We start from the raw sequence: 14761 nt of genomic DNA, 5'->3' as shown, positions 1-14761 counted from the left end.
TGGTGAAATAAAATTTCAGATTTTTCAAAAATTTCCCAGCATCAATCGATTGACCCTCATAATCAATCGATTGACATAGACAAAAAAAAACTGAAAAATACACTAAGATCAATCAATTGACATACAACACCAATCGATTGGTCCAACTTTGAAAATGAAAAATGCTAAAACAGAAAGTTTGATCAATCGATTGACACAGGCAAAACTTTGAAAAATTTCTAAGTTAAAAAACTTTTGAATATGCAATGTTTTAAACTTTTGAATATTGTCAAGAATTCCATATACCTTTACTAGATCCATGAAAAACTTGAGCAAAGTTGAAATGATCTTCTTTTACATTCTTTTGATATGGAGGGCTTGATATGCTGTCTTCATCAAAATCTTGTAGGAAGCTTGTCTTCATATTCTCCCCCTTTTTGATGATGACAACCACTCTTGAAGCTTGAACATATACTCCCCCTATCTCTTGAAATTAATCAAATGAAAAACTCCCCCTGCATAAAACAACACAAACAAAACATACATGCATACATCTTCTCCCCCTTTGTCATGATCAAAAAGAAGGGAAAAGAACACAATAAAATCTAAGAGAAAAATAAACATTAAACGTCACAAAGTTTTCCAAATATTACAACACAGAGAACCAAATAAGTGATGCAGAACGTAAAACTTAGTACGACAAAAGACAGAATTGAAGAAGAATAAGTCATAAAAACACCACAAGAGATCCAATCACTGATTATTCCCATCATTTGACCCACCACCTTGATAACCACCTTGCGAAAACTCCCAACGATCCATCCTAGAAGATAATGACCAATCTCGGTCATAACATCCGTTCAGAACTCTTGAAGATATTCCATAATCATTTGGTTGGAGGGTTGATCCGGTTAAGCTTCTGCAGGAGGGTTAAAATCATCATCACTGTGGACTTCAGGTTGAGGTTCTTCATCATCATTGTCTAGGTATTTTACCTCATGGGTTCGGTGATTGTAGATAACTCCCATCTTCCTATTTACCTGCTTGATACTAATCATGAAGGAAGGTTTTTCCATTGAGAAGCACAGTTCATTCTCCATGTTGATGTTGAAATGACGAAAAATCTTGGTCAAGGAATGTGCATATGGCATACCCTTAGCATATTCATCATGGGACATCATATGTGAAGGAATTGTATGCCCTCAATCAACACGAAAATTATTTTTGATGGCATATAAGAGCATCATTTTTGGATCTGTTATAGTGCAGTGATTTGAGAATATAAGGACCAGTAAACACGCTCCAGGCTATCTCCTTCAAAACTCTTCTTCCTCTTGTTGTAAAACTGATGGTCAGATAAAGGACTCAAACTATAGTAGAAAGCGTGTTTGCTATAGTCTTCCCATGGAGCCTTTGTCCCAACAAACTTGTGACCACCAGTAGGAATTTCAAGAATAACACTTATATCAGAAGTCGTTAAGGAGATTGGAACTCCCTTCACCACAGATGTTAGTTTCCCTTTCTTCTTCACCATGTTGGAATAGAACACCTTGACCAATTCAGGGTAAAAATTTGTATTATAACCAATGAGGTCACTCAATCCCAATTCCTCAAAAACAGTAGGAAAACTGAACACATCTTCAGGAAAAGAAACAAAAGAGCCATATTTTGGCTTCATGATTTTCTTTTGGAAGAAGTATGTCTCGTACCTTTCCTGTTGACTCTTGGTAGTGAAAAGTCTTGACAAATCTAGAAGGCCTCTAGAACTAGAAGCCTTGCCTTTTCCTTTGCCTTTAGATGAAAGTTGAGAGGCCATAAAGGTTGCTTGGAGAAAAGAAAAGGATTGAAGGAGAAATCAAAAACCTTTGAGTGAATAAGATAAGTCGTGTAGAATGTTGAAGATTTTCTTGAAGAGAGACGTGGTTTTATGGTGGTAAAGTGTAGTAATAAGAAGAATCAAGTGGTTGGACCAAGAAAATAAAGAGCATTGAATAGAAATAAAGTGACATAAAAAGCTTTTAACAAAACTTGGTAAATGACACTTACTTGAAAATAGGAAAAGGAGAAGGAATAGGAGAAAAAAGTGGTAAAAGACAAAAATGAATAAATGCAATATGGAAGAGTGTATCAGTAGATATAACATGAGGCACATGTGGAGAAATAAAGTGAGAAAAAAAAAGGAAAGAAATCATGCGCATGTTGAACACATAAAACAAAAAAATTTAAAGACCAATTGATTGACATGTAAGGACCAATCGATTGGCATAGCGAAAAAGTTGAAAAAATAAGAGGACCAATTGATTGATGTTAGGGATCCAATCGATTGGTTGAAGAAATAAAATTTTAAAAAAAAAAATACAAAAAAAATAAGGAACCAATCGGTTGAAAGAAGGATGTAATCGATTGAATGAACTTACTGTAAAACAAAATTTGAGAAATAAAGATGGATAAATCGATTGTTGGTCTTGTGTCAATCGATTGACACCAATTTTTTTTTGATAAATGCTTAAAATTAACACATCAGCAAACATAATTATTAAAATAAAAACATTTCCAATAACATTGAACAATTAATTACTAAATATTATGAGCAAGAGTGCACCTTTAAATTTGAATTGATGTGTTTTTGACAAGTTATATATCACACTCATCTAGAATCCCAAGTTCCCTTCGAATTTTGTAAAACGGTTCTCGTGCCAAAGGTTTTGTGAAGATGTCGGCAAGTTGATTCTGAGTATCCACAAATGTGACTTCTACATCTCCTTGAAGCACGTGGTCACGAAGAAATTGATGTCGAATGTCAATATATTTGGTTCTCGAGTGCATGACCAGATTCTTTGTAATGTTTATCGCACTTGTGTTGTCACAACGAAGAGGAATGCATCCAAGATTGAGTCCGTAGTCACGAAGTTGTTGCTTAAACCAAAGTATTTGAGCGCAACAGCTACATGCTGCTATTTATTCCGCTTCAGCAGTGCTAAGAGCAACACACACTTGTTTCTTGCAAGCCCACGATACTAATGCATTTCCAAGGATATGACATGTACCACTAATACTTTTTCGATCAGTTTTACTTCTCGTATAATCAGCGTCAGAATAACCAACTAATTTGAAAATACTACCTTTAGGATACCATAGGCCGACATTTGTTGTTCCCTTGAGATACTTCATGATCCTCTTAACAGCGGTGAGATGTAATTCTTTTGGATTGGCTTGAAAACGAGCACAAAGACACACACTGAGCATAATATCAAGACGACTTGCCATCAAATAAAGTAAGGAACCAATCATACCTTGATACTTTGTTATGTCAATCGAAACACCTGATTCATCTTGGTCAACATAAGTTCCGGATCCCATTGGAGTAGACATTGCCTTGCAACTATCCATGTTGAATCTTTTTAACAACTCTTTGCATTACTTTGATTGGTTGATGAAAATTCCATCCTTCAGTTGCTTAATTTGAAGTCCAATAAAATAGTTCATCTTACCCATCATGGACATCTCGAATTATCCTTGCATCATCGATGAAAATTCTTCACACATTTCTTTGTTTCTTGAGCCGAAGATGATGTCGTTAACGTGGACTTGAACCAATAAAGTATTACCTTTTATTTTCTTAATAAACAAGGTTTTGTCAATTTTACCTTTTTCAAAACCCTTTTCACAAAGAAAGTTGCTGAGACGATCATACCATTCTCTAGGTGCTTGCTTTAGGCCATAAAGAGCTTTCCTCAACTTGAAAACATGTGAAGGATTTTTGAAGTCTTCAAAGCCCAGGGGTTGTTTGACATAGACTTCTTCATTTATGTAGCCATTCAAGAATGCGCTCTTGACATCCATTTGAAATAATTGAAAATTTAATGAACATGCATAAGCAAGCAATAAACGGATAACTTCTAACCTTGCACCTAGAGCGAATGTTTCTTCAAAATCAATGCCTTCCTCTTGATTGTATCCTTGGGCCACCAATCTTGCTTTGTTTTGAACAATTATACCATTCTCATCAAGCTTGTTCTTAAACACCCATCTGGTACCTATGATGTGTTTATCACTTGGCCTAGGGACAAGTTCCCAAACTTGATTCCTTTCGAATTGGTTTAACTCTTCTTGCATAGCAATTACCCATAGGTCGTCACCTAAGGCTTCGTCAAATTTGGAAGGTTCAATTTGAGAAACAAAAGCCATATTTAAGCATGCATCTTTGAGATTTAATCTTGTTGTAACGCCTTGACTAATATCACCAATGACTTTATCAATTGGATGATCCCGATGAGTTCCCAATTCCTTAGGTAGATCATTATCATTTGCTTTGTTTTTATCTTGCTCATCTTGATGTTTTGGTTGATCACCATTGTTTCCACTTGAAGTATCTTTTTGAGGGACTTCTACAACATCATCATCATCACACAAAACAATATCCTCCTTGGAGGGGTTAGATTCTTCGAAAGTAACATGCATAAATTCTTCAATTTTTAAGGTTCTTTTATTATATATTCTAAATGCTTTACTAGTAAGAGAATATCCAAGAAATATACCTTCGTCGGACTTCTCGTCGAACTTACCTAGATTGTCTTTGTCATTGTTGAGGATAAAGCATTTGCATCCAAAAATGTGAAAGTAAGAGATGTTTGGTTTCCTTCCTTTGAAGAGTTCATAAGGGGTCTTTTTCAAGATAGGTCTAATAATAATACTATTACTTACATATCATGTCGTGCTTACCGCATCCGTCCAAAAATATTTTGGAAGATTTGAATCACTAAGCATTATTCTTGCAAGTTCCACAAGTGATCTATTCTTTATCTCCACCACTCCATTTTGTTGAGGAGTCCTTGGTGCCGAGAAATTATGAAATATTCCATGTTCTTCGCAAAACTCTTTGAAGGAGGCATTTTGAAATTCTCCACCATGGTCGCTTCTTATGGAGGCAATAGTTAGAGATTTCTCATTTTGGATTTGCTTCGCATATTTCTTGAACGCCTTGAATACATCATTTTTCTGCACTAAGAAGAAAGTCCAAGTGTATCTAGAGAAATCATCAACAATAACTAAAGCATATACATTACCTCCGAAGCTTCTTATTCTTGATGGACCAAATAAGTCCATATGCAACAATTGTAGTGGCCTTGTAGTGGATACCACATTCTTTGATGTGAAAGTTGATTTGGTTTGTTTCCCCTTTTGACATGCATCACAAAGCCTATTTTTGATGAATTTTATCTTGGGAAAACCAATAACAAGATCATGCTTTATAAGCTTATTCAAGTGTTCCATATGAATATGTGCGAATCTTTTATGCCACAGCCATGACTCATTATTGTTTAGCATAAGACATTTTACCTTTAAAGAAACATCATCAAGGGAAATCATAAATATTTTATTAATTCTTTTACCTTTGAGTTTTACCTCATGAGAGACTTCATCTTCAATCAAGCATTCATCCTTGGTGAACTTGATTTTGAAGCCCTTGTCGCAAAGTTGGCTTATACTTAGAAGGTTGTGCTTTAGTCCTTCGACATAAAGGACATATTCAATGGATGTGAAAGGTGGTGCTCCAACTTTGCATATGCCAAGAATTCTCCCTTTGTTGTTATCACCATATGTGACATAACCCTTGGCCTTCAATGCTAGATTTGAAAATTTGTTAATGTATTCCGTCATATGCTTGGAACAACCACTGTCAAGATACCAGAGGTTTGAAGTGGTTTTCAAGCATACCTACAAAACAGAATTAAGTTTTGTTAGGTACCCAAATTGTTTTGGGTCCTTCATAATTAGTGCCTTTCTTTACCCATACATAATGCCCAATTACTACGCTGAAATTTCTAACATAGCACGCATTTGGTGTATGGCCAATTATTCCGCAATAAAAACAAGTAGGTTCAAAGTTGCTTCTATATCTAGGAACATGAGATTTATTTTTAGGAAATCTTTCCTTTTTAGGATAGTGATGAAAAACTTTAGGCTTGTTTACTGGTACTTGGTTTGGAAAACTTTAAGTAACCAAGACCGCTTTTATCGTTTGAATATTTTTGTTGGCTAAGGACTCCTTACAATCCAATTTGTCCTTTTTCATATCTTTCAAGAACTCTTTTTAATTGGACAATTTGGAAACAAAATGACTCACAGTTTTTACATATAAAATTTTGTTTTTCACTAATCATCTTTTGTTTTTCATCGTTGACATCTTTTTCAATTGTCATGATTTTTCCTTCTAAAGATAAAATTGTTTTCTTTTGAGATGATATAGTTTTATACAGAATTTTGCTTTCTTCAAGAAGTTCATTTATAGCACCTTGTGCATCACTATCTGTAATACCCCAAAATTTACCCGTCATTTTTCCTGGAAAAAAAAAGTTAAAAATAAATAAATAAATAAAAATAATAATAAAAAAATAAATAAAATATAACAATTTTTTTTTTTTTTGGACTTGGGTCTCTCTCATTTGAGCCCACAAAGCCATGGAATTCAGTCTATAAATACCAAGGCTTCACTTGAGAAAAGGAGGGAAGCAAAATACTCTGAGGTTTCCTTGGAACAAAACCCTGAGGAAAAAGATAGTGAGAGAAGAACTAACAGAGTTCAGAGCAGCCTCCAAACCCTGAAGGGAACTCAACTGCACAGAATCACCTCTGCCTCACATAAACCCTAAAGATTGTTTTGTAAACCTCACGGGTGCAACTCAATTTCAATCAAGCTCTCCAATCAGGTTTGCCCTATATCCATCATCTTTATACCTTTAATTTGAATGCTCTAAATGTATGAGGTATTATGGGTGAATTTGATACCCTTTTGATGCATGTGTTTGACAAGAGGTTTATGCCTCCTACCCTTGATTGCTTTTTGTGAGCTTTTTGTGAATTTTGATGGAATTATTCATGTGGTTACATTTTGATTTAGGGGCAACTCTTGGTTACCCTATTTTGTTTCTCTAACCTGTCTTTGTGTTGCCATGGCATTGTTTTCTCTGGATTTCACCTTGTTTGTCTAACCTTTCTGTTGAGTTTTCGTGAGGGCTCACATACTCGTGCAGGGATACCATCCGGAGGTTTATCCTGATTAATCATATTGACTGATTTTCTTTGATGGTCTAGCTCGAGAGATCTCAGGGTTGCTAATCCTTTAATTGCTGTAACTTCGGATCTTTATCCGTGTGGTAATTTTTTCCCCTTTCTCGTACTTTATCGCTTTCTTAGCTGGAAGACCTCGATAGGAGGCAATGTTTGAGCCCCTTGGTGGCATTTTACTCTAAGATACATGTTTTGTGTGGTGTGATTGTTCCCCCGTGGGACACGAGGCTTCGGATAGTCTCCCGTCTTCTTGCCAATTAAGGTAGCACTGTTCCTTCGCCTAGGACTTCCTTTTTGCATGCGCGTTCCTACAACGCAAACAAACCCTAAAACCCAAAGCAACACGTTATCTCCTTCTACTACAGGCGAGTAAGTCTCCAAAGGTCGAGCATCCGGTAGATTGTGTAGTAACGTTGTTCGTCCAAAACCCAATCCATAATCCCGTAGTTAGCCGAACTACGGCTTGCTCTGATTCTCATTCCAAATGAGATACGTAGGCATAAGACGCGATGTCTTAGCGAGCACACATCCCCCTAACCCATAGGTCAGCCGAGCTACGAAGACTCTGATTCTCATATTCAGATGAGATACGTATGCAGTGGATGCGACATCCGCGCGAGTCATTTCTCTTAACCTTTTTAGTAAATAAACACATTAGGTAAACCCACACCCTTTAGACAAAAACCACAAAAGTGGATCCCGTAGAGTACTATGGATGCGTAGGGGTGCTAATACCTTCCCTTCGCATAACCGACTCCCGAACCCAAGATTTGGTTGCGAGACCCCGTCTTGTCCTTTCCTTTTTCAGGTTGCGACAGCTGGCGACTCCACTGGGGACACTAAGAAGTTGACCTCTTGCTGGTCCATCTTCCCTAAGCGAGTCCCTCCTAGCTTGTGTGATTTCTTGTTTATTGGGTGTTCATGCTTTTGTACATTTATTTGCTTACCCGCTTGCATGCATCTGTTGGATCTGTTTGTTTGTTTGTTGGGATGGGATGTTCTACGAGAGATAAGCCCATTACCCAGGCTTGAGTGTACACACAGGTTTTAGAGTGGATGATCATGAGGCTTGCGTGGCATGTTGGTACGTTAAGTCGTTCGTGAAGAACCACACCCAGACGAGGTTTCTCTTGGATATATTATGTCCTACGGATGTTCCGTAACGACATGATGTTCCTTTAGAAATCGTCGACTCTGGTGACCATTTCCCGAGAACTCAGTCGAGGCCTCTCCTCCGAGACGTGGTTATGTTAGCTCTGGTGGGCGCATTCTCGCTGATCAATCCGAGGACCCCGAGACTGGGAACTTGCTTTAGGATGTCCTGTTGAGGGGAGTCAGTGGAGGTCTTTTATCCCGTAATAATGCCAAACCTTCAGTGGTAAACGTATTATTCGCGACTGAAGGGCTGAAGTTGACGAACTTCTGTTCTTAGAACCTACCAGTGAAGGGCGGGCTAAATTCAGGAAACCTTAACCTCCAACCAACCCGGTTTTCTGGAGCAGAGCTTTGACCTTGTATTATATTCCTCAGTGGTTTTCTCTTCAGACAGTGTAACCCGACAGATGTTCAAGCAGATACAGCAATCCTGATTGACATGCCACTGCATTGCATTCACATCATCACATCATTTGCATTCATATCATTTAACACATGTTTATCCATTTCAAGAGGGTAGAATGCCCTTTGGAATTGATAAACATGTCATTGCATTTGCATATCCATTAGCATCTCATGCATAACAGGTACCGCCGTGGTGTTCTCATTTTGTTTGGTCAGATCTCTACAACTTCAACACTTCAGACTCATCAGGGGCCGATTACTTTCTCCAGTGCTGGCATCATTCAGTATGGTCAAGTCTCTGCAGTCAACGAAGAAGATGGGGATAGTGATTGTGACATTGACAACTGGGTGCGTCCAAGGATCCCAGGTGAAGTCATCAACAATTGGTCTTCTGAGGAGATTATCCAAGTCACTCTTCTTGAAGAGTAATTTTCTTTGTTTATTCATGCATGTCCAAGTCTTACGTTCCGCCCAGGACGTAATGACTCATTGTAGGGCTCATCTATGTGACACTTGCATTTTTATCATAAATAAAGGACGTATTTTTGCATTCAAATATTTCGTACCCTGTCTTTCTATTTTTGCAGTTTTTCAAAATAAAAAAATGGCAATATTTTATTTAGTTTTCACTTCTTGTTCACACTCATAAGCACATACCATCACTCATGCAGATGCACATCACCGGATCCTATTGATAACGTTTCTGCTACGGCTCGTTTCGACTTTGAAAATCCAATCTTTCAAGCTGAAAAAGAGAGTGATGAAAACTGTGAACTCCCTGAAGAGCTTACCAGGTTATTAAAACAAGAGGGAAGGGTTATTCAACCGCATCAAGAGTCTGTTGAAGTGATTAATCTTGGCACCGAGGACGCCAAGAGAGAAATCAGGATAGGGGCTGCTTTAGAAGACAATGTGAAGAAAGGGCTGATTGAATTGCTGCAAGAATACGTTGACATCTTTGCCTGGTCTTATCAGGACATGCCTGGGCTGGACACAGACATCGTGGTACACCGCTTGCCTCTCAAAGAAGGTTGTCCTCCGGTCAAGCAGAAGCTCAGAAGAACAAGACCAGAGATGGCTGTCAAGATAAAGGAAGAAGTGCAAAAGCAGTTGGATGCAGGGTTTCTAGCAGTCACCAATTATCCGCCATGGGTTGCAAACATCGTCCCAGTACCTAAGAAGGATGGAAAGGTACGGATGTGTGTCGACTACCGGGGTCTGAACAGAGCTAGCCCTAAAGATGATTTCCCATTACCTCACATCGATGTTTTGGTGGATAATACAGCTCAGTTCTCGGTATTCTCCTTCATGGATGGCTTTTCTGGCTATAACCAAATCAAGATGGCACCAGAAGACATGGAAAAGACAACTTTCATAACCCCATGGGGCACCTTCTGCTACAAGGTGATGCCGTTTGGTCTGAAAAATGCCGGAGCAACATATCAACGAGCTATGGGGACTCTGTTCCATGATATGATTCATCATGAAATCGAGGTTTATGTGGATGATATGATTGCCAAATCTCAGACAGAAGAAGAACATTTGGTGAATTTGAAGAAACTGTTTGAGCGTTTGAGGAAATTCAAACTGAGACTTAATCCGAACAAGTGCACTTTCGGGGTGAGATCGGGAAAATTGCTGGGTTTTATTGTTAGCGGAAAAGGGATTGAGGTGGATCCTGAAAAAGTGAAAGCAATACAGGAAATGCCAGAGCCAAGAACAGAGAAGCAAGTCCGTAGTTTCTTAGGGAGGTTGAACTACATTGCAAGGTTCATCTCTCACCTAACAACCACGTGTGAGCCAATTTTCAAATTGCTGAAGAAAGATCAGGCTATCAGGTGGAATGAAGATTGTCAAAGGGCTTTCGAGAAGATAAAAGAGTATCTACATAATCCTTCGATCCTTATACCTCAAGTTCCTGGGAGACCTCTGATAATGTACCTATCAGTGACTGAGAACTCGATGGGGTGTGTATTGGGACAGCATGACGAGTCTGGTCGAAAAGAGCATGCCATATACTACCTTAGCAAAAAGTTTACCAACTGTGAAGTCAAATATTCGCAGCTTGAGAAAACTTGTTGTGCTTTGGCCTGGGCTGCTCGCCGACTGAGGCAGTATATGTTGAACCATACTACCTTGTTGATTTCTAAGATGGATCCAGTGAAATACATATTCGAGAAGCTAGCTCTCACCGGAAGGGTCGCTCGTTGGCAAATGATTTTAACAGAGTATGATATTCAGTACACGTCACAGAAGGCCATCAAAGGGAGTATTCTGTCAGACTATCTTGCTCAGCAGCCGATTGATGATTATGAGCCGATGAAGTTTGATTTTCCAGATGAAGACATCATGTTCCTCAAGATGAAAGACTGTGAAGAGCCAGTTGTTGAGGAGGGACCTGATCCAAACGAAAAGTGGACTTTGTTGTTTGATGGGGCTGTCAACGCCAGAGGAAGTGGAATTGGTGTTGTCATTACAACTCCGAAAGGTGCCCACATACCTTTCACCGCTCGTTTGACTTTTGAGTGCACAAATAATGAAGCTGAGTACGAGGCCTGTATCTTGGGTATTGAGCAAGCCATTGATTTGAGAATCAAGACTTTGGACATCTTCAGAGATTCAGCTCTGGTGATCAATCAAGTGAATGGTGATTGGAATACTCTCCAGCCCACTCTGGTCCCCTACAGAGATTACACGAGAAGACTGTTGACTTTCGTCACAACAGTAAAATTGTATCATATACCTCGTGATGAGAACCAGATGGCAGACGCACTTGCTACTCTATCCTCCATGATCAGGGTAATTCGCTGGAACCATGCTCCCATGATCGATGTGATGCGCCTTGACAGGGCCGCATATGTGTTTGCTGCTGAACTGGTAGTCAATGACAAGCCTTGGTATCACGATATCAAGTGCTTTCTGAAGAATCAAGAGTACCCTGCAGGGGCATCCAACAATGACAGAAAGACTTTGAAAAGATTGGCAGGCAGTTTCTTCTTGAACAAAGACGATGTGCTGTATAAGAGGAACTTCGACATGATTTTGCTCAGATGCGTGGACAGACACGAGGCGGACATGTTAATGCAGGAAGTTCATGAAGGTTCCTTCGGTACTCATGCCGGCGGACATGCAATGGCTAAGAAATTGTTGAGAGCGGGTTATTACTGGATGACCATGGAATCAGATTGCTTCAAATATGCTCGGAAGTGTCATAAATGCCAGATTTATGCTGATACGGTGCATGTACCGCCAAATCCTCTGAATGTGATGACTTCGCCGTGGCCATTTTCTATGTGGGGCATTGACATGATTGGAAAGATTGAACCGACTGCTTCCAATGGGCATCGCTTCATCCTTGTTGCCATCGACTATTTCACCAAGTGGGTCGAGGCAGCGTCGTTCGCGAATGTCACCAGACATGTGGTTGCCCGTTTCATCAAAAAAGAAATCATTTGTCGCTATGGGATTCCCGAAAGAATCATTACTGATAATGGTTCTAATCTTAACAACAAAATGATGAAGGAGTTGTGTCAGAACTTCAACATTCAGCATCACAATTCTTCCCTTTACCGCCCTAAGATGAACGGCGCTGTTGAGGCGGCAAATAAGAACATAAAGAAGATTGTGTAGAAGATGGTCGTCACGTACAGAGATTGGCATGAGATGCTACCTTTCGCCTTGCATGGGTACCGCACTTCAGTACGTACATCGACCGGGGCAACCCCTTACTCCCTGGTGTATGGTATGGAAGCAGTCCTACCTGTTGAAGTGGAGATTCCTTCTCTAAGAGTCTTGTTGGATGTCAAGTTAGACGAAGCCGAATGGATTCGGACAAGGTTCAATGAGTTGAGTCTTATCGAAGAGAAGCGAATGGCAGCCATTTGTCATGGGCAGTTGTATCAGAGTCGGATGAAGAGAGCCTTTGATCAGAAAGTGCGTCCTCGTTGTTTCCAAGTCGGAGATTTAGTGTTGAAAAGGATCCTTCCTCCTCAAACAGATCACAGGGGCAAGTGGACTCCTAACTATGATGGACCGTATACTGTCACCAAGGTTTTTGATGGTGGGGCCTTAATGCTTGTAACTATGGATGGTGAAAACTTCACTTCCCCTGTGAACTCAGACGCAGTTAAAAAATACTTCGCATAAAATAGACCCGTTGGACAGTAAAAAGAATAGTCCAGGCAAAAAATGGGCATCCCGACGAATCAAGAAAATGAAAAGGTTCGGGCAAAAATTAGGGATTAAAAATGAAAAGATCGTACACCCGGTAAGTTGAAAACCTGAAAAGGCAACTTAGGCAAAAATGGGTATCCCGGTGGATTGAAAACCCGAAAAGGGCGATCCAGGCAAAAGTTAGGGATTAAGTGAATGACTGCGTTCTGAGTTAGTTCTGAATCTCATCTCATGTCGATGACAGGAAATTTTCGAAAGGTAGGAAACAGTCCAATCACCTTTTCAGAAGGCTTATCATCTGGAGGATCTTGAAGACGGGCAAGTCATAGCAGAATTGGAACCCAATAGAAATCCATTTCACATTGCCATTAGATTAATTTCTGTTTTTATCTTTTGTGCGATTACCTCTTTCCAGGGATTGCTTCCTGATGTAAATGCCTATTCAGAGGCCATTCAATCAATAAAATCATGTTATTCAGTATATCTCTGTTTTCATTTTCATTTTACTGTTTTGTTTGCAAAAATGACGTCCGAATTTTTGATAAACATTGCATCATGACACATAAGGGCTTTACAGGTACATGCTCAATAAACATTTAAAATTGCTGTAAATTTTAAGTGCTTTGGATCGTCTATTCAGAACAGGTACCCTCGGGGCATTTCCTTAAAATCCCCTGCAGATGATCGTGAATATCTTCCCCAGTGAAGTCGCCAACAGACGAATCCGGTGTCTTATCCCTGCAGAGCTGATCAGAGTGTTGGATTCTTCAATCCCCAGCAGGTTCTCACCACTGTACTTCCCCAAGCGGTTATTTCAGAATATACACTCCCCAGTAGAGTTGACAGTGCCAGATTGTATACCCCCAAAGGAGTTGACAGTGCCAGACTGTATCTTCCCAGCAGAAGTGGCTGCTCCTTAGAGTTCGAGGCCAGATCGATAATCCCAATGCCAGATCCATGGTTTCTTTCCGTGAAGCAGAACCTCGGTACCGTATCAGTGTTTGCTTCCCCTGCTGAGTCATCTCCCGCAGATCGTGGTTGCCAGAACCACTATCGCTTTCCCCAACAGCAGGTTTTCAGTGTCGTTCTCTCCCCAGTCAGAATCTCGGTATTTCGTCATTGCTAGAACACCGTGTGGCGGGTCATTTCCCCACAGAATTCTTTGCGTTGTGCATCTCCAACAGCCTTGCCAGAGTCCAGAAGATGGTGATCATTTCCCCAGTAGATCCCCTTGCCTCAGCTTGGCATTCTACCCAGCATTTCGCATCCCTGCATGTAGAATCATATTGCATTGCATTCTCCCAAATCGTGTAGCATTTCCATTTTCATGGAGCATTACGCCATTGAAAGATTCAAACATACGCATGTAAGCATAAAACATTCTCGGTATCCCAAGTGATAAGCTAGAAGTTGTTTCCAATACTCAGACTGAAGATTGTTCATGACCCACCTTGGTTATCCCCAACAAGTGTCATCGGCCCATGCGTCGCCTTTATTATCATTCCCTATTTCTGGCAATGTTGACAGGCATGAAGTTTTCCGGTATCCAGACCGAAGTGGCGTCCAGGCCAGTTTTCCGGTATCTAGACCGAAGTGGCGTTCATGTCAGTTTTTCGATATTCAGATCGAAGTGGCGTTCAGGCCAATTTCCGATATTCAGATCGAAGTGGCGTTCAGGCCAATTTCCGATATTCAGATCGAAGTGGCGTTCAGGCCAATTTCCGATATTCAGATCGAAGTGGCGTTCAGGCCAATTTCCGATATTCAGATCGAAGTGGCGTTCAGGCCAATTTCCGATATTCAGATCGAAGTGGCGTTCAGGCCAGTTTCCGATATTCAGATCGAAGTGGCATTCAGGCCAGTTTTCCCGATATTCAGATCGAAGTGGCATTCAGGCCAGTTTTCCCGATATTCAGATCGAAGTGGCATTCAGGCCAAGTCTTTCCGATGTTCAGATCGAAGAAGTTTCCGACGTTCA

At 40.0% G+C, this 14761-nt stretch overlaps 1 protein-coding gene across 1 annotated transcript; it reads right to left on the bottom strand.

Moving 5' to 3' along the window:
* Positions 1 to 2937: 2937 nt before the first annotated feature.
* On the bottom strand, positions 2938 to 3369 carry LOC127078687 (secreted RxLR effector protein 161-like). Its single transcript, XM_051019121.1, has one exon. The coding sequence runs from the start codon at positions 3367 to 3369 to the stop codon at positions 2938 to 2940; it is 432 nt and encodes a 143-aa protein (XP_050875078.1).
* Between the last annotated feature and the right edge of the window lie 11392 nt (positions 3370 to 14761).

This window comes from Lathyrus oleraceus, chromosome 5, assembly GCF_024323335.1.
Source record: "Lathyrus oleraceus cultivar Zhongwan6 chromosome 5, CAAS_Psat_ZW6_1.0, whole genome shotgun sequence".
Lineage (NCBI taxonomy): Eukaryota > Viridiplantae > Streptophyta > Magnoliopsida > Fabales > Fabaceae > Lathyrus > Lathyrus oleraceus.
The sequence above is the reverse complement of the archived record's forward strand: the minus strand, read 5'-3'. Positions and strand labels throughout refer to the sequence as shown.

Bases quoted from the DNA above. Each gene is read 5' to 3' on its own strand.
- LOC127078687 (XM_051019121.1), bottom strand. From the start codon at position 3,369: ATGGATAGTTGCAAGGCAATGTCTACTCCAATGGGATCCGGAACTTAT.